Raw genomic sequence first — 20,145 nt, 5'->3', positions numbered from 1 at the left:
TAATTTGCTGTGACGTGTGCAAATGATCTATATAAAGAGGCAAAGCACTTTTAAACATGAAATGAAATCAAAGTTGTTCTTCAGTTCCATGTTTGCTGATCATTGGTAAGGCTTGTGAAGCTGCAATTCTGTCGGTCATTTTATTGATGTAAGCACTTAGGTATAGATGTAAACAATCCTTACTGCTGGCTTAGTAACTCTTTTCTCCCGGGCTGCCTGTCGTGCATCAGGCTGCAAGGCTCAGTTGTTTGACACGGATATGCCAGGTAGAGAACATGACCCCATTCCAGTGATGGAATTTGATGTTAAGAGGTAAGGAATGTGCACAGTAATGGATACTATAGTATAGTCTTTAAAATAATACAAGTCCTCTCTGATTTCAAATTGGCATTTACTTAACTGAAATTGCTGATTATACTATGAAGGTTTGAGAGGACTAAAGATTTTTTTGTAGCTTAATAACATGTATTTTGATTCCAGCTTGATTTATTTTTTAACAGATTAAATGACATTATCAAACAGTCATTAAAATTCTGTACCTATAGTACAGTTGTTGGCAACATACAGGGTTGGTGGCTAATTACTGTCCAACCATTTATTTTGCATAATGCAGTTACTTTTTCTGGAAATAATGAATCAAAACTTCTGTAGAAACAAATGAAAAATATCATTGTTCATCAAAATAAGAACTTGGTTTTTTCCATGCTTTAAATTCCAGCATGTGAAAATATCCTTACAAAAGCGCTATAAAACTAAGGTTTCAATTGCAAACTAGCAGAAACTGTGGTTGGAGGGTTTTTTCCTTCCCTTATTTGAGCACTGTATAATGTCCTGTTGGAGGCAGTGATTGTATTTTTCATGTAAGAAAACTGCTCATCTTGGTATAGGTATATTAAATTGTAAGTAAATGTTTTCAATTATACTAACGATTCTAAAGCTTATTCAAACATGTTTCATGAAGATAGAATTTCAAGATTAAATTATTTTTAGGTTTAAAATCTTACCAATTGTTTGACTGTTATGGTTACTGAATATACTTTAAAACCAAGATGACTCCTGAAGTGATATAAGATGATTACATGTTACGGGTTTTAATAATATCCAGAAGGTTAATAAGCAATGAGGACAAGGCACATATATATTGCGTACATTATAGCAGTGTAGGGCTCCAAGGGCTCTTCAGAGGTCATCTCGTTTACAGCCTTGTTCTGAGTAAAGACTGAAGTATTCGCAGAGCATTCTAATAGTTATTTTAATACATAGCATGCAGTGATCGAGGAATCTGTTTCAAGAGGTAATATGCTCCATTACTTCCCTTCCTTAAAATAAAAAGCTTTTCCTAACAGTTTTTAAGCCTTTTCTGCAAATGAAGCTCAATACTGCAATCCCTCCTTCAATGCACTTCTAATTCCTTGTTAAAAGTACATGTCCACTTAAATATTTCAAAAAGTCTAGTATAATTACCTGGGGCATTGTTCCTGTGTACTTATTTTGGAAGAGCTTTAGGTATTTTTCTTTTTAAATTAAAAATATAATAATTTTTACTCTGATAACTCTCAAACACTTAATTGAGATGAGATAAACATAATAGCGATTGATTAACTGTATTTGTAGTATCAAACAATAAAGTTTCTGTGGCGTTAGAATCAAGCTCTCTGGTCCAAACAACAGTAGTTTTTGGAAGCTTGGGGTGTACTGGAACCAGTCCGCCTCCAGTTCTTAAGGCTGCATCCCTGATGGGAAATCTCTGCTGGATTTTATTCACATTTATTGTATCACAAAACACAGCTATTTAGGGGTTTCTCCCTCATTGCTCAGAAAGTTTGGAAAAGGGGAGCGACTTTTGAGCAGCAAGACTGACTGGCTTGTTATTCCCAAGGAAGGTATGACCAGCACTAAATATTGGGATAATTGAGAGATTAGATGCAATACGGGGGGGGGAAAAGGTTTTGCTCGCTCTTAGTTTCACAAATTTCAGTCTTTCATCTATGCTGAAATCAGTGAGCCAGATGTATAAACATACTGCTGGATAGGGCCTATGAAATGTGAGTTACATTTGTTTAATGATGTACTTTACCAAGAAGATAAACTACCTTAATGATACAGATAACTTACTTGTAGTTGAAATCTCACAAAAATGAGACTCCAGAAATGCTACATAACAAAATGTAAATACTATGTATTTTTCCAATGGTTTGTGTTCAATAGGGGATCTTAACCTTCTTCCAAAAATTAAGTATTGGAGAAAAAAGAATGCACATACCTTGTTAATTTGTTACATCTTACCCTCAGGTTAAAAAAGAAATATTTAAAACATTTAAAAAAAAAAAGGCAACTTGTTTGTCTGTTTATAACTCATAGAATTATAGAATCATGGAATGGTTAGAGTTGGAAGGGAGCTTAAAGATCATCGAGTTCCAACCCCCCTGCCATGGGCAGGGACACCTCCCACCAGAGCAGGTTGCTCAAAGCCCCATCCAGCCTGGCCTTGAACACTTCCAGGGATGGGGCATCCACAGCTTCTCTGGGCAACATGTTCCATTGCTTCACTACCCTTACAGTAAAGAATTTCCTCCTAATATCTAGTCTAAATCTCCCCTCTTCCAATTTAAAACCATTACCCCTTATCCTGTCACTACATCTCCTGACAAGGAGTCCCTTCCCATCTCTCCTGTAGGCTCCCTTCAGATATTGGAAGGCTGCTATGAGGTCTCCCCGGAGCCTTCTCTTCTCCAGGCTGAACAACCCCAGCTCTCTCAGCCTGTCTTCATAGGGGAGGTGCTCCAGCCCTCTGATCATCTTCGTGCCCTCCGCTGGACGCTGGGCAAAATAACTGTTTGTTATTACTTGTTGGTATTTAAACAATTACTTGTTTGTATTTAAATAGAGGCAATATTAAACATACGCATTACGAATCAGGAAACTCTTACTGAATAGGTGCTTAATACTTGAACAATTTATTCCAGTAAATACCATTGCAGTGAACAATACTGTAAAAGCACCTTATACTGATTATCAAGAGGCAAAGTCAAATAACCCACTATGCACATCAAAACTCAGAACTGGCATCTTAAAAGCTCACTCACACTGTGATTAGCTTTACTGATCTGTTTATAAAAAAAAAATAAAAAAAAAAAAATTAAAAAGGCAGTAGCCCTGTACCTGAAAATTTTCATTTTGTATAAAAATAGGCTTCTCACGCCAGCAGCAGAAAATTAGATACTGTTGAAATTCAGTTTCTGGCACAGCTAATACATCGAGATCTTCTTTAAAATCTGTGCTCTTTTGTGTTCACTTTCTGTAACTTTTCAATCATGGAAGGTATGAATTTTTTGTAACGTGTAGTGTAAGTTAAAACCTTATATGAATTATATTGTTAAATTATAATATGCTATATAAATAGATAAACACTTTATTATAAGTTACAAAGTTTAAACAGTGAAGATGTTTTCATTTGTCTATTAGACAAATTATTTATTAGAAAGTGCACTTTTAATTTTTATTTTTTTTTATTAATACTTAGAACTCTTAGACATTTGTAGAGCAGTAAGTGGAATAATCATTTTGGTGATACCACGCAGCATGTATTTCTCTGACAGGTGATTTTCAACACTTGTAAACCAAGTACCATCAGTAAATATAACAGCTCTGAAACAGTTTTTATTGAAAAATTTATAGTTGCATTTACTTTACTAAGTTATTTTTTAAGATGCCAACCATTGTATCTTCTTTTTTAATTTTGGCACTTTGATGGAATCTTCTTCAACTCTTTTTGAAATATCAATTCCAAGGGGAGCTCTAGAAAAGAATAAAGTTATGTATTTGTTAAATAACTTTATAGCCGAACCGCACAGATGTGCAGATTCACAGATCTTTTTTTACAATGAGCATGGAAGTCACAGGACTTTTGCAGATTCCCTGCACTGTCAAAGTGTGTGACCACTAAAATGGTCCATCTGAAGCTATACCTAGAAACCTCCTTACATTAAATACATTTGTATTTATGTATTTATGTATAAATACATACATTTGTAGCCATTCCAAATTCAGGAAACACAGTTGTGATTTCAAAGCCCTCTTTTGGTGGCATTTTTTTTATTTAGATTATGATTTTAGTTGATAATTCATTTTACATCTGACTGATGAATGCAAGACATACTAGAGATTCACAGGTATCTCTGTGATAATCTTAAAGAATGTACAGTCTATAGCAAATAAAACTCAATTTATTCAATGAGATATATGAAGCAAGTTATTTTTGAAGAAATGTATTTTATCATTTTTCATGTGAAAATTATAAAAAAAATTGTTTATGTCCTGAGACTTCCCAAGTCTGTTTTCCTGGAAACGTAAAGGGGAAAAACCTGAAAAAAAATTCGATTTTAAGACCAGCTGGTACTTTTGAAATACTAGAATTTTGTTTGGCCTTAAGCCTAGGATCTACTTAAATCCACAGAACAAGTCTTAGCTAACAAGTCATTAATAAAATCAGTATTATCAGTAAAAAACCCAGTATTATCAGATTTTATACATCAAATTCTTTTTTTTTAAATTGATTGCTCATTACGAATACACAGTTTCACTTAAAGCATTTTGATTTATGTCTACAGTGACTGAGTAGCTAGGGGGAGTGTATTACAGCTTCACTTGCTCTGGTTTTCCCATACCACAGTGGTAACAGGAAAATACATAGAACTGTTATGATGTATGGTAATTTAAATTTCTGAGCTGAAACAAATGTAAACACCAGACACGGTCATTTCTATTTCACAACTACATTGAAAAAGAAGTGCTGCTAACTTTTAAAGCTTATACGGACTGCAAAGACACTCTTCATCAGCTTCTGCTCCTCTTTTTAGTCTACACCCCCTCCCACTTTCAGTGACCGCAGCGAGTAAGTGAAGAAAGAGACTGTCAATGAATCGAGTCACTCACTTGGGTTCATAGCGGATGCCGTCAGTACTATGTAAAACACCAAGTCCCGCACGTAACCTTTCAATGCCATTCCTAAGCAAGAAAGCAATTATGTAAAAATGTACGTCGTAACTATCTGAACCTGTGTATGCGGTTCAGTCACCATAAACAGTTGTTCTTGACCCTGATGTCAACTTTTAAAGAACGTTATAGAAACTCATGCTAAGTCTTACCATGCAATCATAACACCATTATCAGTGCACAGTCTTGGAGGAGGACACAGTAAAGCAAAATCATTTGTATCTGCCAAAGTCTGTAGACCTTTTCGGATATACTGATTACTTGCAACTCCTCCCGATACAACCTGACAGCAGTTTCAAAAAGAAAAAAGGCATTAACTCAAAAGTACTGATGGGTCACATGCAGCTAACATCCTATTTAAAAAAAGGGTATCAGAGGAAGTTCTGGAGATGGCAATAAAGAACGCATTTGAAGATTAAAACGTATCTTTGAAGATAAAAACATATCAAAAAAAGTGTAAGTGAGCTTATTATGCTAGAAGAGATTCCTGAATAAAAGCATGTTATAACCAGAACAGCTGTCAAGTATTGGGGAGCTCTAGGTCAAATTATTTGGCCTAAATTGTTATGGAAGGTCAGATTAGATGGTAAGACAGTCTCTTTCTAGCTTAAAGCCAGGCTATGAAAGACTTTATTGTAAATATTTATATGACTGTTACTTTAATCTTGGTATTTTAACAATGTAAGACACACTGACATCTTCCTCACTTGTCAAGGGAGAAAGTACAAGACATCTGCATCTTCAAATGATGTTGCACAGTCGAATATAAAAAGGAAAAAAAAAAGTATACTCACCAAAGTTGCATTTTTTGATGATAATATGCTATTTTTTATGCAGAACAGCATGGCTCGATACGTCCGCTGGATAATATGAAGAGCCACTGCATGCTGTGCAGCAGCAGCAATATCCTTAACACAGGACAGGATCTCACCTTCTTGAATACCTATAAAAACGTATGATCAAATGGGTTTTCCTGAGTACAGGCCATCAAAAGCATGGTTTGCATCTGACTTTGTTTAAAAATACCTTCTTCTTTTTCTTTTTGTATAATGACTTTATTGACAAGGTTCTGAAGTCCCGAGAAAGAGAAGTCACAGTTACGGTACTGTTGCATGGGAAGCCTGAACATGTGCTGTTGCCGGTTTCCAGTTTGAGCCAAGTGCTCTATCGCCTTCCCCCCGGCCATGCTGTGGCACTCTGGGTGCTTTCTTAAAGAGAGCCTCCTCGCCACCTAAGGAGATGAGATAATGAACAACAGACTCGGAATAGAGAGCTAAATTAATTCCTCTGTAACTGCATCGCTGAATTGTAGTTCCTGGAGGAAAATTAGACACCACAAAATCCAATCCAATGTGAAATTACAAACAGGGCACAATAAGGATAAGACATATGCCAGCTGGATTTTTTTTTTTTTCCTGAAGTAATTAGAAATGCAATTCTAGAAAAATCTGGGCGAACCAAATTTTGCAGGAAACATTACCCAATTTTTTACGCTATAGGAACCACACATGGACTGCCATACTATTATTACCGAATAAACGGGAACAAAGTTGGTTTCCACAATCCCTGTTCCTACTCCACTCACTCCCTTCACTTTTTTAATTAATACACACAAATACTGTTTAAAAACTGCTTGTGTTTGAGAACAAAACTGTAAAGTGACCAATTTTACAGATCATAGAATCATCTAGGTTGAAAAAGACCCTTGGGATCATCAAGTCCAACCATCTACCCTACTCTACAGCTTTTCCCTACACCATATCCCCCAACACCACATCTAAGCGACTCTTTTAACTCATCCAAGGATGGTGACTCAACCACCTCCCTGGGCAGCCCGTTCCAGTGTCTGCTCACTCTTACTGTGAAGAATTTCTTCCTAATGTCTAGTCTGAACCTACCCTGTTGCAGCTTGAAGCCATTCCCTCTTGTTCTATCGCTATTTGCTTGTGAGAAGAGACCAGCACCAACCTCTCTACAATGTCCTTTCAAGTAGTTCTAGAGAGTGATGAGTCACCCCTCAGTCTCCTCTTCCTCAAACTAAACAGTCCCAGCTCCCTCAATCGTTCTTCGTACGATTTATGCTCCAGGCCCTTCACCAGCTTCGTTGCCCTCCTCTGTACCCGCTCCAGCACCTCGATATCTCTCTTGTATTGAGGTGCCCAAAACTGGACACAATACTCCAGGTGAGGCCTCACCAGTGCTGAGAACAGGGGGACAATCACCTCCCTACTTCTGCTGGTCACACTATTTCTAATACAAGCCAGGATGCCGTTGGCTTTCTTGGCCACCTGGGCACACTGCCAGCTCACATTCAGCCCCTTGTCAATTAGAACCCCCCAAGTCCTTTTCCGCCAGGCAGCTCTCCAGCCACACTTCCCAAGCCTGTACCGATGCATGGGGTTGTCGTGACCCAAGTGCAGGACCTGGCACTTGGTCTTGTTGAACCTCATACCATTAATGTTGGCCCATTGATCCAACCAACTAAGTCTCTCTGTAGAGCCTCCCTGTCCTCATGCAGATCAACACTCCCGCTTAACTTGGTGTCATCTGCAAACTTACAGATGATACACTCTATGTCATTATCAAGATCATCAATGAAGAAGTTAAACAGAAAGGGTCCCAACACTGAGCCCTGGGGAACACCACTTGGGACCGGCCGATCATACTCAGTGACCCAGAAAACTTAAGATTCTGAAAGCCTGACCAGACTTTTGAAACTGTACAAAGCAACTGGTAAGAAGTGTTTTAATATGTATTGTTTTAAACCTGACAGCATCCTTTAAAATATCACTATCACTCTGCTAAGACTCATTTGTATAATGGGCGTCAATGAAACTTCCAACACCAGTTTTGGTTTTGTTGTCTATTTGCTAAAAATGTAATTAATTTACATATGTTACAATCAATGCTATGCACAGATTTTTAACAGCCTCTTGTGTCTTATAGCTATGGTATTTCAAAACACAAAAAAAAAAAAAAAAAAGTTAAGTAAAGCTCCTATTGGAATGTATTGCTGTCCTTGGGCTGATGATGATACTACCGCAATGTACTGTAACTGCAATAAAAAGAAGACAAAACTAGATTCACTTACGTAAGGAAATATTACCTTATCCAGCATGTCACCCGGTGCTATATCTATGGACTGTCCAAGCAGAAGGAAATCTGAAACTCCTTGTGCTACTGCCAAGATGCAGTGGCCTCCAGAGAGTAAAAGAACTAAGAAGGGAAATTCCACGTGATGGGTCAGTCTGATGGTCAGTGCGTGAGCTTCCATGTGATGAATGGGTATGAAGGGCTTCTGGTACCTGCTGACCAAGTTCAAGCTGTACTCCAGCCCCACTTCAAGGCTTAGGGCAAGTCCAGGTTTTACTGTAGTCGCAATAGCTGCAAGGTCACGTACAGAAACTCCACTGACCCTGAGCGCTTCTTTTACTACTCCCTCGATGTTTTCTCTGTGAAGTTGCTGGGCCACCACAGGAATTATTCCACCTGCTCTAGTAAAAGCAAAGAATTACAATACATTTGCATCTCACAACAGACAGAATGGTATAAGAATAGATTCCAAACACCTCTTGACCTTGCCACATTCTGCCTGTTTCTTCAGTACAATTCCTAAATGCCTTGTTTAGCGTAAAGGGCATCAATGCGGTGAAGAGAGCGCAATTATCACTGGGAGGTCAGAAAAGGCTGTAACTCGCCCTTTTTTGGTACACGTAACTCTTAAATGTATCTCAATGATATTCCAAAACAATGCCTGTAACTTAATATTCACACCCCCTCACTTGTCAGTTCCTGCAGTTACCCACCAATGCCTACATTTGATTAATTTTCCCTTTAAAAATTTGAGACATTTGGTGGCTTTAACAGTCATACTGATTTCATCTTTAATTCAAGCTAGATAGGTAATCTGTCTCATTTTGAAAGAAAATACTAGAGGAAACTTGTTAAATGCACAGCTTTTCTTTCCTCACCCTCAGTAATATCTCAAGCAGAACGTGGTGTGGCCCAAGACAGGTCTTTACACCTACCTACTCCTCACTGGAGGAGACAAGACTTTTATACCGATGATATTACAAGTAAGAATAACAGTAAAATCAGTATTAAGGCAAAAGCTCTGAGAAAAGCATATCCTTACTGCAAATGGACTTCCTTCTGACAGTGCAGCGCTTCTCCCAGAACATTGCCGGCATCGTCCACCACAGCAGCGCCGGTGTCATCGCAGCTCGTTTCAATGCCCAGGACCAGTTTCCGAAGGTGCCGTTTCCCAGCGTGAGCAGAGCTGCGTCTCAGCCACGCAGCCCGGCCATGGCTGACTGACTTCAAAAAGTTTTTGGCAACGCTGTTCATTGGTAAAACCCTGTCTGGCGGTGACGTCTAGAAAAGAACTGCACGGTTTATTATTACTGGAGGGTTTGCGAGCACGTCCTCTGGTTTGACGTTCTGAAGAGATGGCGTTACTTTTGAAGTTACGAATGGCCACACGTGATTTTTAAGACCCTATGAAAATAATAATAATTTAAGAGTTGGGAGCTGATGCCTTAATCGTGCTTCAAGGAGAGCCCTTCACCCATGCTCGCTGCCTATGGCGTTTCCTAAGGGAGGGACACAAGCCACAAAGTGAGAGGCCACCGGGGCAGCACCCCCTGGGCAGCACCCCCCTGGGGCAGCACCCTCCGGGGGACCACCCCCCGGGGCAGCACTCCCCGGGGATCACCCGCCAGGGCAGCACCCACCGGGGCAGCACCCACCGCGGATCACCCACCGGGGTAGCACCCCCGGGGGGCAGCGTCTCGGCTGCCGCAGCCGCGTTTGTCGCCGCGCTGCGCCCTTCCACCGCGATATACCGCCCTCTCACCCCCCTCGCCCTCCCCTTTTCCCAGCGGCACGTTTCCGGCCCAGCGCCCACCGGAGCTACCCCCCGTCTCGGCGCGGGTCCGGCGGCGGCCCCCTCCCGCCTACCGGCGGGTCACTCCGCGTAACCCGTCCCCGGGCGCGGCGCAGGCGCGGAGCGAGGCGGGCGGAGCGGAGGGGGCGGACCGCCCCCGGGGCCGGCTGCGATAGGTATCGGGCTGCCGCCTCCCCGCAAGGCCGGAAAGAAGAGGCTGGCGGCGGAGGGCAAGCGATTTTAATTCCGCAAGCCAAGAGCTGCGTAAACAACCGCGCAACGGCACCCGGCCCGGCCCCGCGTCCCCCCCCCACCCCCCCCCGGTCCGCAAACGCCGCCCGGCTCGGAAGACCCGTGTCAAGGGTACACAAAACAGTGACTTTTCCAAAGGCCTAGCACAGCCCTGCGATGGGCGTCCTTTGAAAAATTAGCCCCTGATCCTGTACAAATAAAGAATTCATTCCAATTGCTAAAAAAAAACTTCATAACTCATTACCTTTTTTTTTTTTCCCCCTTTTAAACAGCAACTTTATCAGTAAATAGCCGTAACGTTCTCTTGGTGAGAAAATAAGTCTGCCGTTGTGGGCTGTATTTTTGTTTTAGGGGTTTTTTTATTATTTTTTTTTCCAGCTCACTGCAACCAAAATGTAAATCAAGTCTTAGATGGAGTCTTCCAATAAACCCGAGCCGGTTTCGGCTGGCAGACGTATGGCAGACTTCAAAATTCAGCCTTTTTTTTTTATCCCCCCCCAAGACAGCGAAAGCAGCGCTCGGGGCCCTAGCCGTACCTTCACTCTAGTTCCGGAGCTGATCGTACAGACGATTACTCGGCGCTACACGGTAGCCCTCAAACGCACCGTTCCTCCGCATTTCCAAGACGTGCAAATTACCTATACCTTTTTCTGCAAAAGCACACAGTTAAGCCCACGGGATTTACCTACTCGCCTACTTCTAGTTCGGCTTCTATTCTAACTTAGGACCTACACGGTTCCTCTTGCGTGTTCTGACATTGTTGCTCTGTAACGGAGCCGCTTCTCCTACCGCAGCGGCTCCTTTCCCCCACCATTACAGGCCTCTCAACTACTGAAAAAGAGCCTATCGATCAAGTACCAGAGAAAACAGTCAAAAATCCGCACCTCAGAAGAAATTTCCATTTTTCAGGATGTCCCATTTACACGTAGAAAAGTCAGTATCCCAGTAAGCAAAATGAAATAAAGACAACGGTGTCACAGCTTGTAAAAGCATACATTAACTGAGCGATGAAGTCGATGTAGAAAACCCCCTGAGCTGACAGTGAAGGACTTTCTTCAGTCTTTGTGACAAAAAAAAAAAAAAAAAATCACAAGAACAGGTAAGGCATGAATGACACCATCGGTTTATGCTAGCTGTCACAGCATTTACCCTCCAACAAACTCTTACAATGCAATAACGAGCACAACCACCTACAATCCACACAGCAGAAACTAGCTACTTTCACTTAATCGAAGAATGAGACCTCAGCAGTCCTTGGCACTGAGGATCCCGGATTTATACGTGAAGTCCCCGTTTGCGTTATGGCTGGCTGGGTATTTGTGAAGCATCACTCTCCGTTTTGACTGCCACTCGCACCTTCCTCACAAGTCACTCGCATCCGCCAGGCTCTATATACACTCTGAGTGGGGATTAGGCTTTAGAGCTGGGCCTGCCCAGTTCTTCATGGAAATCTTCCTTCTAGAGGTCTCCAATTCACATTTAAGTATCAGAAGGCATCTTCTTATAAACTCAACCTTTATCCCAGACAACGCCGCAGCAGGAAGTAGTAATTGTATCTCGGATGTAAAAGCACCTCTCATGGAATATGGTTTAGATACATGGCACAGCAGGCTACTCGTTTCCTTCACCTGGGGAGCACCGGCAGCCACAGCAGGGGCAGTGTCAAACCTTCTCCTTAATATTTATTGATGCCAAAGATTCGAACGCCATGCAACTGTGGCAGCTTGGGGATAAGAACAGTCAGGAGAGAGGTGGTGTTGAGGATAAAGTGTGTTGGATCATACTTTGTGTAGAAACTGGCCAGGAAGTACCTGCGGGAGGAGAGAGCAAGCTTAGCTGGTAACACCACTGTCCAAAAAATAAACAAACAAAGCGTTGTTGAGAAAAGAAGTGCTTCAGTAGTAACCAGACACATTCTACTGACAAACGACCGATCTATTCCTGTATTAAGTATCTCACCTGAGGTTCTAGAATATCGACAGCAGTTATGGACTGTCTCTTCTTCCCGCGCTTCTCAAGGTGCTAAAAAGCAACTCTCAGCTAGTATTTCCCTCAAGAACTTCTCCCCGCCCCTCCAGTTGGAGTCTCCAACTTCTGCAGCTACAAGCCTGATTCATGATTCAAGTCTTAAACAGTGTCGGATCCGTTAGCAAAATACTCGCAGTTCTGCTACCCTAGCAAGCTCATGATAAAGCATTAGACATTTTTCAGTGCAAAAATAATTTACTCTGAGCACAACCGTGATGGCCGTGATTTCAAAATCCCGCCTGGCAGACATTTCCAGCACGTTTTTCTTTTAAGCTAGTCCACAACCCGTTCAACTGGAAGAATAAGGAAATGTGCCTCACAAGATCCAATTCACTACCAACTTCATTACGCTCTGAGCCAATAACTTCACCTCATTCTTTGCAAAAACTAGTCACAGAAGTGAGGCTGTGAGATTGGGTTTTTTTGGTGTTTTTTCCCCACCAAAAGGGAGATGTTTATGCAGCTCCTTATGCATTATTAGTGTGTGAAGAGAACATACACAGGTGCTATACAAAATTTCCACTGGAATGTGGGAAGCTATCTTTGAATAAAGAGAGGAATTTTTTTGAGGAGTTATATATATATATTTTTTTTCAGTTCCTATCTTTTGTGAACGATGTTGTAAACTCTACGCAGTTTCTTCCCTTCCCCCCCATCTCGCCCTGCAAGTGGACAACTTCCTTGAGTGAAAAACAAAAAGACTTTTTAGAATTGGATAGTAAATACATATCTGATTTCCTTTAGTTATGCAACCATACTTTTGTCAACAGAGACAAGGAGTGTAGAATTTCTAACCTATTTACGTAACTAATGTAAACAGAAGATAATCCGCACAAAGCAAAACCGAAATGCAAAATCCTGGACCCCCTTCAGTGAGGGCTGCCGCCCTCCTCAACTCACAAGCCGCAAAATGGTTAATACATGCTGTCACGTGCACGCGCTAAAGCCAGTTAGCGTAGATTTTCAACATTTATGACTTCGCAATCTCTTAAAGAACTTCAAGAGTTAACAGTTAAGTTTTCCTCATAACGTTCCTCGTTTTTAAAACCTGCCCCATTAATAACTGTTTACGAACTTCGACTTCAGCATGTGTCGAAAGCTGCAGGAAGAAAGGCTGTTGATTATACGGCCTGTGAGTATGTACTCCCTATCTCTGTGACGTGGAAACAAACAAACACACAAAAACAAAAACAAAAAAAACAAAAGAGAGAAAATGCTTTCGGAATGTAAATTGCAACCCATTTCGTTGCCTCTTTTGAAATCATGGTTTTATGATTCAATTAATCCATAATACAGTTTTGAACTCACAGAATTATAGGAGAGATTGTGAAGAATTTTCTTGAAGATGTAAATTGTACTCCATAGTCCAGTTGTTCCCAGTGTGTTAGTAGCCTAGCTTTCCCCTGATCAGGTGTTTCAAAAGGAGTTCCCTTTACTGCATGCAAAAACACATACATTCCCTGGGGAAAATAAAAAGTGAATACAGTGGCACTTTTAGCTGAATATTTTTTATAATTGTTACATTTAAAAAAAAAAAAAAGAAAAAGAGAGTAAAAGAATTGGCACCCAGCAGAGCTGCTACCCTGTAATGACAATTTATAGAAGAGGAAGGAAGAGACGAGAAGCGATTTGCCCAAGGTTGCACAGTCAGTAGCACGGTCAGAATGACAGCCAAAATCTCTGTGATATCTGACCCACTGCCTTGTCTTCTATATTAGATGGCAAAAATCACACGACAGCAACAGAATTTTAACAAGCACTGTAACAAGTTTAGGGCTGCCAATTTATATCACCACTTTCCTAAGACGGTGTTAAATGAGTTAGGAGGTAAGAGCCTGCACAAAGCAAAAAACTATTTACGAATGCTGGCAATATTACAAGAGCTTCTGAAAGCTTTCTCAGCCCCCCACTAGCTTCAAACACTTAGAAGCTGACTACCAGCAATCTGTTGAATCCCATCTGTCCATCTCTTTGCTGCTTCTCCTTAACCAGGCTGGGGTGTTCTTTGCGATTGTTTCTGTTTGATGGGAGCACGCCATGCCTAGTCTGGCCTGAAAGATCGATCTGGGCCCAAAGGTCAATCAGACTGGGGAGTCCACCCTCTTCCAGTTTCAACGAACATTTGTTTTCTATCGAAGAGAGCATACTAACTCCAAGCACGAGCATATCAGAAAATACCAAAGACTTCCATTTTCTTCCAGGGGCGTTCATTTCTTATGCACATACACAAATTGTTATAGAAAGCTTTATATAGAAAAATCACATTTCTTCCGAATTCTGTAAGGGAGGTGAAAGTTGAGCAAGTCACTTCACATCACCTTCCGCTTTCTTTTTTGGAACAGCCCCTGGACTGGAGGCTTATTAACCTAAGAGAATTCATTTGCTTAATTACTTCTTCAATTCATGATGTTTGCAGCATCTCAGCTCGAATAACTTAACCAAAAAGCACTTTTAGGACAGACCCAAATGCTTACTATACACTTTATTTCGCACCGGTACTTGCAGAAGGGACCACCAAAAATGTTTTCAAAGTCAGCTAAGAGTTTTCCATTAGTGGAAATTCAAGATTTTTCTTTTTTTGTTTGTCAAACTGTCCAAGGATTTGTTTCCAAAAAAGTGCCATTTAAATGCTGAAATATCCAAAAGTGCAGTTTATATTCATCTTGTAGTGATCCACTAGAAAACTACTTGCCAGTGCATGCTCTCATCCCTGTTGTCATTATAGGTACTTGCAATGAATTCCATAAGGCATTTGGGAAATATTTAGTAATACTTGTCTCTGCCAACATCTTCTGAAGTCAGGCATGTCTCATGCTGTCAAAGATAACATACAAAATGCCCTAATGATGCTTACAATCCCACTGTTAGTTTTAAACCTATCTAACAGGGTAACAGGATTCAGACGATACTATCCAATCTCAGTCTTTAAAGTAAACTACCATTTTCCTAAATAAGGCAGAAGCTATCTTTCTGCCAAGACTTCTTTGCTGTTAATCTTAAAAAGCTGAGTTAGCAAACCTCAAGTATGATGTAAATTGCTGGACTATGGCCCTCTTTCCTCTAAGCTTGGCAGGACCAATATGCAAACTTCCATTACTTTAAATGGTTACAACAAAACTACAGCATCCTGGGGAGAGAAGGCAGAATGATTCTTAAAGTCTTCAGATTCCAAATCCTTTTGCAAACAGAAGTCATCATCCAAATCACAAACCACTGAATAACAAATGATTTCAGGGCTTGGGTCAAGGTAGACCAGTTTTTTCCCCATCGCTTCTAAGTAAGATTTTTCTTACGTCATGTATAATGACAGAGTTGTATGCCAAAGTCATTCTGAGCTAAAATTTATCTCGCTTGACCATAAATCAAAGCAAAAAGAAAAAGATCACAAAAGTTTCTGGCCAAGGAACAGGTAAAGTGCTGGAATTAAACATTTTGGGATACTAACAGATTTGTACAGAAACATTAGTAGATAATATCCAAGAATCAAAAACATAATATATTTTATGGATTCAGCACAGCTCTCTAATAATATACAAAACACTGTAAAAGTCAGTTGCCATGATGATTTTATGTTTGCAAGATTCTGTCTTAATTAAATGCCTTAAAAGAGAATACACAAAATACCTAAGGAATATTTCACATCTTTTGTGCTTAAACCCAAAGCGATCATGTATCACTCACTCCTCCTCCCCAAAAGAACCAACTCATTTAATAGTGGAAAAGGCAAGCAGAGGTGGTGTTTTGGCTACCTGGATGGAGCCTGGCTATTTTTCTCTTCTCCTGCTACTAAAAATAAATAGGTATGAACAACTTTTCAAACTTTGTTACAAGAGAGCGTACTTACCAGGTTGTGAATCACATTTGTTAAAGTCCAGGCGACAGGGACACTAAAGAAAGGAATGCTGAGCAAGACAATGTGCAGCATGCCAACTCCGAGTGCATACGTCAGCCACATTCCACGACTGTTCATCACCCGTGTGTTTGGATTTACCTCGCTGTGGGCAACTCCTACGTTCATTTTTACCCTACAAAACAGAACTGCTTGAAGACTGAGACTGCCGTCATAAAGAGGTACTTAAGATATGCCATTTTTTTAATTTGGGAAAAGGCTGTTTGGAATAAGCAGGTCTGGAAGGAACACAGTGCATAAGCCAAGGTGTGCCCTCAAGATCTTTATGGTTTATAGAGAAGTCAGTACAAACGGGCTGTTAGGAACTGTTTGCTTAAAAAAACCACCCAAACAAATAAACCCAGAAGCCTGCTAAAGAAGGGACATGTTAAAAAAAAAAAAAAAAGCTGTGCTGTTAGAAGCTGAAGTTGCAAACCTGTGAGAAACCAAGCTTTGTAACTTTTGTCCTCTAAATTCCTTTCTCCATCCACAACAATATCTGCAGGTCTTTTCCACTTCCCATATCAGACAATTTTCCTCCCATTTCTCATTCATATAACGGCTAAGAACTCTGCATATAGCAATTGCCCAGCCACCTACTGCTAGAAAGAACGAAAAAGGACTCATTTATGCCTGCCTTTCTTGCAGCAGAGTGCAGATTGCAGATTTTCCTCCTCTCCCCGTCTGTTAGTTTTCAGACGGGCATTTCTGCCTTTCAAGTCTGGATGAAATTAGCCAATGGGTTCAAAAGTTTTCTAACTGACAGACAAACACAGAGATAGACAGAACAGTTTCATAATGCTGATTTCTGCAGGAGATTGACAGAACTTACTGGAAGTGACCCACTTGGCCTGCTGTACTAAAATTCGTAATGATCATTTAAAAAACCTCACTGTATATTGCATATTCACATGATCTGTAAGACTATTTATATTCATTTTCGGGGCTGGGATGAAGTTTTTTTGACTGTCTTCTAAGTCAGTCTACAAAAGTGCTGTTTAACCAGAATAAATAGCACACTGTAACACCTTTAGCATGTTGTAATATTAACTAAGAGCAGGCTGTAGAACAAAAATAAGATGTGATGAACCTGAGACCAAACCGGGGGCAATGCTGGTTTTAATCAACACTTGCTGCGAAGTACTTCAAAAGGTGCCCGTGCAGGGAGCCCGGTACCGCGGATGGGTGAATCACGGAATCACGGAATTGCTAGAGCTGGAAGGGACCTTCTAGAGATCATCTAGCCCAACTACCCTGCCAAAGCAGGATTGCCTAGAACACATTACTCAGGACTGTATCCAGGCGGGTCTTGAAGATCTCCAGAGAAGGGGACTCCCTGGGCAGCCTGTTCCAGTGCTCTGTCACCCTCACAGTAAAGAAATTCTTCCTCATATTTGAGCGGAACTTCCTATGTTCCAGCTTGTGCCCGTTGCCCCTCGTCCTGTCACTGGGAACCACTGAAAAGAGTCTGGCTCCATCCTCTCTCAACCCACCCTTTAGATACTTATAAGCATTAATAAGGTCTCCCCTCAGCCTTCTCTTCCTCCCTCGCTCCCCGGGAGGCAGCGCCAAGGCTGAGCGAGTACCCAGACCAACATCTTGGCACAGCCTACCATCTCCCCCTGGCTTCTCCTCACGTTTCTCGCCTAATCCCATGGACACCTTCTCTCCCTTCCCCTTGCGTTGCCTCCCTCACCGCCGGGAGCCCGGCCGCACCAAAGCAGCGGGACGCTGCGCCCGCCGAGACACGCCGCAGGTCACTCCCGCGGCAGCCGGGGCCTCCCCGGGGAGCGGCCTCCCTTCCCGGGCACCCACCCTGAGGGACACCCCCCCGGCAGACCCCTTCCCGCCGCCGCTCGCCTCAGGGCCCGGCCTGGCAGCCGCCGCCGGGCGCCCCGGGGCCTGCTGGCAAGCACCGGCGGGCGGCCGGTATCGGCAGCCCAGCCTCGCCTTCCCACCCTCCGCCTCCCCACCTTTCCGCCGGCCCGAGCGCCGCCGGCCGCGCTGTGGCCACCCAGGAGCAGGAGCGGAGGCGCGGGCCCCCGGCCGCAGGTAGAGCCCCGCCGGCCGCCCCGTGGGCAGGGCTAGCGGCCAAGGGGAGGGGAGGGGCCGGTCCGCACCGCCCACAGCAACGGCGGCGGCGGGAGCGGGGGCGCGGGCGCGGCGGAGGCGCAGGTAGCGCAGCCCCGGGGCTGTGCGGAGGGGCGGGCGCCCGGGAAGGGCGGCGGGAGGCATCAGGTAGCTTCCTGCCCGCCGCGGGGAATGCCGCAGCCGCCGCCTGCCCTGAGGCCCCGGCTGGGGTGGGGACGCTGCTTTCCCCGGGCAGCTGGCGGCACGGCGGCGGGAACCGCTGCCTCCCCGGGGCTGCGCGGGACGGGCCTGGGCCTAGGCCCGGGCCTGGGCCTGCTGGGCCTGGTGCCGTGCGGCGGCCCCTGAAGCTGGGCCGGGTGGTGTCGGGGAGCCAGGCCCGGTGGCCGGGCGGGAACCGCGTCCCTCCCTTCAGTGACTGCCCTCCCTTCTCTCCTCCCCTCCCCTTCCCTCTCCTCCCCTGCCCTGCCTTCTTTCGGCGCGGCCCGTGTTTTCCTTCACGAAAAGCAGAACAGGGGACTGCGGGCCGTACGTGTGGTTTTAGGTGAACTCGAGGGTGACCTGGCCGCAGGTTTTATCTGCAGCTTTTTCTCCTTCTTTTTTTTTTTTTTTTTTTTTTTTTTATTTCCTCATAAACAATTCCCTGAGTTTGTGCTCTGGTGGACTCCTAGGAAAGGTGGCTGTTGGGCTGGGGTGTGGGTACTGCTCCAGAAGTCTGTGGGGCTGCCACTATGAAGCTTAAGGAGTTTTTGTTCACACTTTACCTGGTGGCGTGTGGTGTTACAGCTGTTTAGAGCCCCCCCCTTGCTGGGGTGTCTGGCTGCGTTCAGAGGAGTAAAAGGGCAGTACCAGTGGTGGTGATCAAACACAGAAAACGCTGTGCCTGCCAAACTGAGCAGGGGTTATAAATACATCCAGTCAGCGAAGAGCTAACGTGACTTGAACTGAAATATGTATCTCTTAGATAAAAGTAGCCGGGGATTGCATGTGTATCCATAGGTAGCAAGTACCAAAGGTTGCTCCCTGCCAGCAGGTGCCCCTGACCGAGGTGTGGCCAGCGTGGCTGTATGGCCACAGGTGTCTTCCCTCTGCCATCCGGCCAGCAGCCCTGTGCAGGGTGGTTTGGGTCCAGGGGAGGGGAGGGCACACCGGGAGCTGGTTTCTCTCCCAAACCGCCTGCGTCAGTCACACCTCATAGAAAATTTGTCTTTGGGATCTGCAGCGTTTTTGTTTTAAGACCCAACCTCATCTCAGTCAGTGTCCGATCTGGCACTTGTCATTAGTTAATCATGTAGCACTTGACACGGGAGTCCTGTATAACGCATGAATGCGTGAGGAAATAGAATCACAGAATTGTGAAACCCGCTTCTCTGAATGCGTGTATGTGATTAATATTGGTCTGTCTTCAACAACATGCATCTTCCTGTGCTCCTTTTCCAGTTTGTTTGGTGGAAAACTGATTTGTCAGGTCTTTTTACCACATCTGAAAGGCAAACTGCCTTTGGAATGTAAATAACGAGTATGAAGAGAAAACCTCTCTGTAGCTGTTCTTAGGAAAGTTTTAATTCTGCTTCCTCTTCAAAACACTGTACCTTTTTGTCCCCAAGTAAGCATGTTTTTTCTTTGTCTTTTATGTTTAAAGAGTGGCGGTCTTTAGAAGGATATCAAGGCAGAGAAGCGTCCTGTAATTGTTGTATCAGCTGCATATACCCTGCAGGATAGTGTGCTCTGGGCTGTTGGCTGCAGTCCCTCACTGCGTCCTGACAGGGTCAGGAGGAAATCTGGGTTTGTTCCATTCCTCTACATGTGCTTGCATCCTTGGGATGGGTGCTGAGCATGCGGTGTGTGTTCTCCAGTAGGTAGCCTGGACTGAATCAATGGGGAAGCTATGACTGCTGGGATTGTTTGCCTTTCAGTGTAAATAACATTATGTGACATAACCCAGTAAAGAGTGCTGCTGTGGAGAGAAGAAACCCAAATCTGAGCCATTCTTGAGGTGCAAAGAGCT

The 20,145-nt window shown here is 43.3% G+C and overlaps 3 protein-coding genes across 6 annotated transcripts in view; 1 reads left to right on the top strand and 2 right to left on the bottom strand.

Moving 5' to 3' along the window:
• Positions 1–2,931: 2,931 nt before the first annotated feature.
• On the bottom strand, positions 2,932–9,992 carry OSGEPL1 (O-sialoglycoprotein endopeptidase like 1). Of its 2 annotated transcripts, none has more exons than XM_074145326.1 (8): positions 9,902–9,992; positions 9,131–9,492; positions 8,102–8,484; positions 6,022–6,226; positions 5,790–5,938; positions 5,148–5,278; positions 4,936–5,007; positions 2,932–3,798 (listed from the first exon to the last, which is right to left on the bottom strand). In XM_074145326.1, exons 2-8 carry the CDS (start codon positions 9,210–9,212, stop codon positions 3,705–3,707), a joined length of 1,116 nt encoding a protein of 371 aa, XP_074001427.1. In that variant the 5' UTR covers positions 9,213–9,492; positions 9,902–9,992; the 3' UTR covers positions 2,932–3,704. The 2 variants fall into 2 exon arrangements, with proteins under 2 accessions (XP_074001427.1, XP_074001426.1); XM_074145325.1 differs by having other exon boundaries at positions 3,391–3,798; positions 8,102–8,489; positions 9,902–9,989.
• A 514-nt stretch (positions 9,993–10,506) lies between these two features.
• Positions 10,507–18,123, bottom strand: ORMDL1 (ORMDL sphingolipid biosynthesis regulator 1). Of its 2 annotated transcripts, none has more exons than XM_074146066.1 (4): positions 18,023–18,123; positions 16,005–16,185; positions 13,469–13,620; positions 10,507–11,943 (listed from the first exon to the last, which is right to left on the bottom strand). In XM_074146066.1, the coding sequence occupies exons 2-4, from the start codon at positions 16,176–16,178 to the stop codon at positions 11,808–11,810; spliced, it is 462 nt and encodes a 153-aa protein (XP_074002167.1). In that variant the 5' UTR covers positions 16,179–16,185; positions 18,023–18,123; the 3' UTR covers positions 10,507–11,807. The 2 variants fall into 2 exon arrangements, with proteins under 2 accessions (XP_074002167.1, XP_074002169.1); XM_074146068.1 differs by lacking the exon at positions 18,023–18,123 and adding an exon at positions 16,714–16,727 and having other exon boundaries at positions 16,005–16,188.
• Positions 17,609–20,145, top strand: part of PMS1 (PMS1 homolog 1, mismatch repair system component) — a 51,476-nt gene continuing 48,939 nt past the window's right edge. Inside the window, exon 1 of one of the 2 annotated variants that reach the window (XM_074146061.1) lies at positions 17,609–18,101. In XM_074146061.1, coding sequence (XP_074002162.1) covers positions 17,704–18,101 — 398 coding nt within the window. In that variant the 5' untranslated portion in view covers positions 17,609–17,703. Of the gene's footprint in view, positions 18,102–18,176; positions 18,225–20,145 lie in introns of those variants that run through there. The other variant, XM_074146059.1, reaches the window with a different exon arrangement.

This window comes from Numenius arquata, chromosome 3, assembly GCF_964106895.1.
Source record: "Numenius arquata chromosome 3, bNumArq3.hap1.1, whole genome shotgun sequence".
NCBI classification, from domain to species: domain Eukaryota; kingdom Metazoa; phylum Chordata; class Aves; order Charadriiformes; family Scolopacidae; genus Numenius; species Numenius arquata.
This window is presented reverse-complemented; position numbering and strand designations above follow the sequence as displayed.

Excerpts from the sequence above, each read along its gene's own strand:
- ORMDL1 (XM_074146066.1), bottom strand. The coding sequence starts at position 16,178 with ATGAACGTAGGAGTTGCCCACAGCGAGGTAAATCCAAACACACGGGTG. Across the intron at positions 13,621-16,004 it reads CAAATGTGATTCACAACCTG|GGAATGTATGTGTTTTTGCA; the intron begins GTAAGTACGCTC and ends TATTTTCCCCAG. Across the intron at positions 11,944-13,468 it reads ACAATCTCTCCTATAATTCT|GTACTTCCTGGCCAGTTTCT; the intron begins GTGAGTTCAAAA and ends CTCCTCCCGCAG.
- OSGEPL1 (XM_074145325.1), bottom strand. The coding sequence starts at position 9,342 with ATGAACAGCGTTGCCAAAAACTTTTTGAAGTCAGTCAGCCATGGCCGG. Across the intron at positions 8,490-9,130 it reads CAGAAGGAAGTCCATTTGCA|AGCAGGTGGAATAATTCCTG; the intron begins GTAAGGATATGC and ends TGCTTTTACTAG. Across the intron at positions 5,939-6,021 it reads ACAAAAAGAAAAAGAAGAAG|GTATTCAAGAAGGTGAGATC; the intron begins GTATTTTTAAAC and ends ACGTTTTTATAG.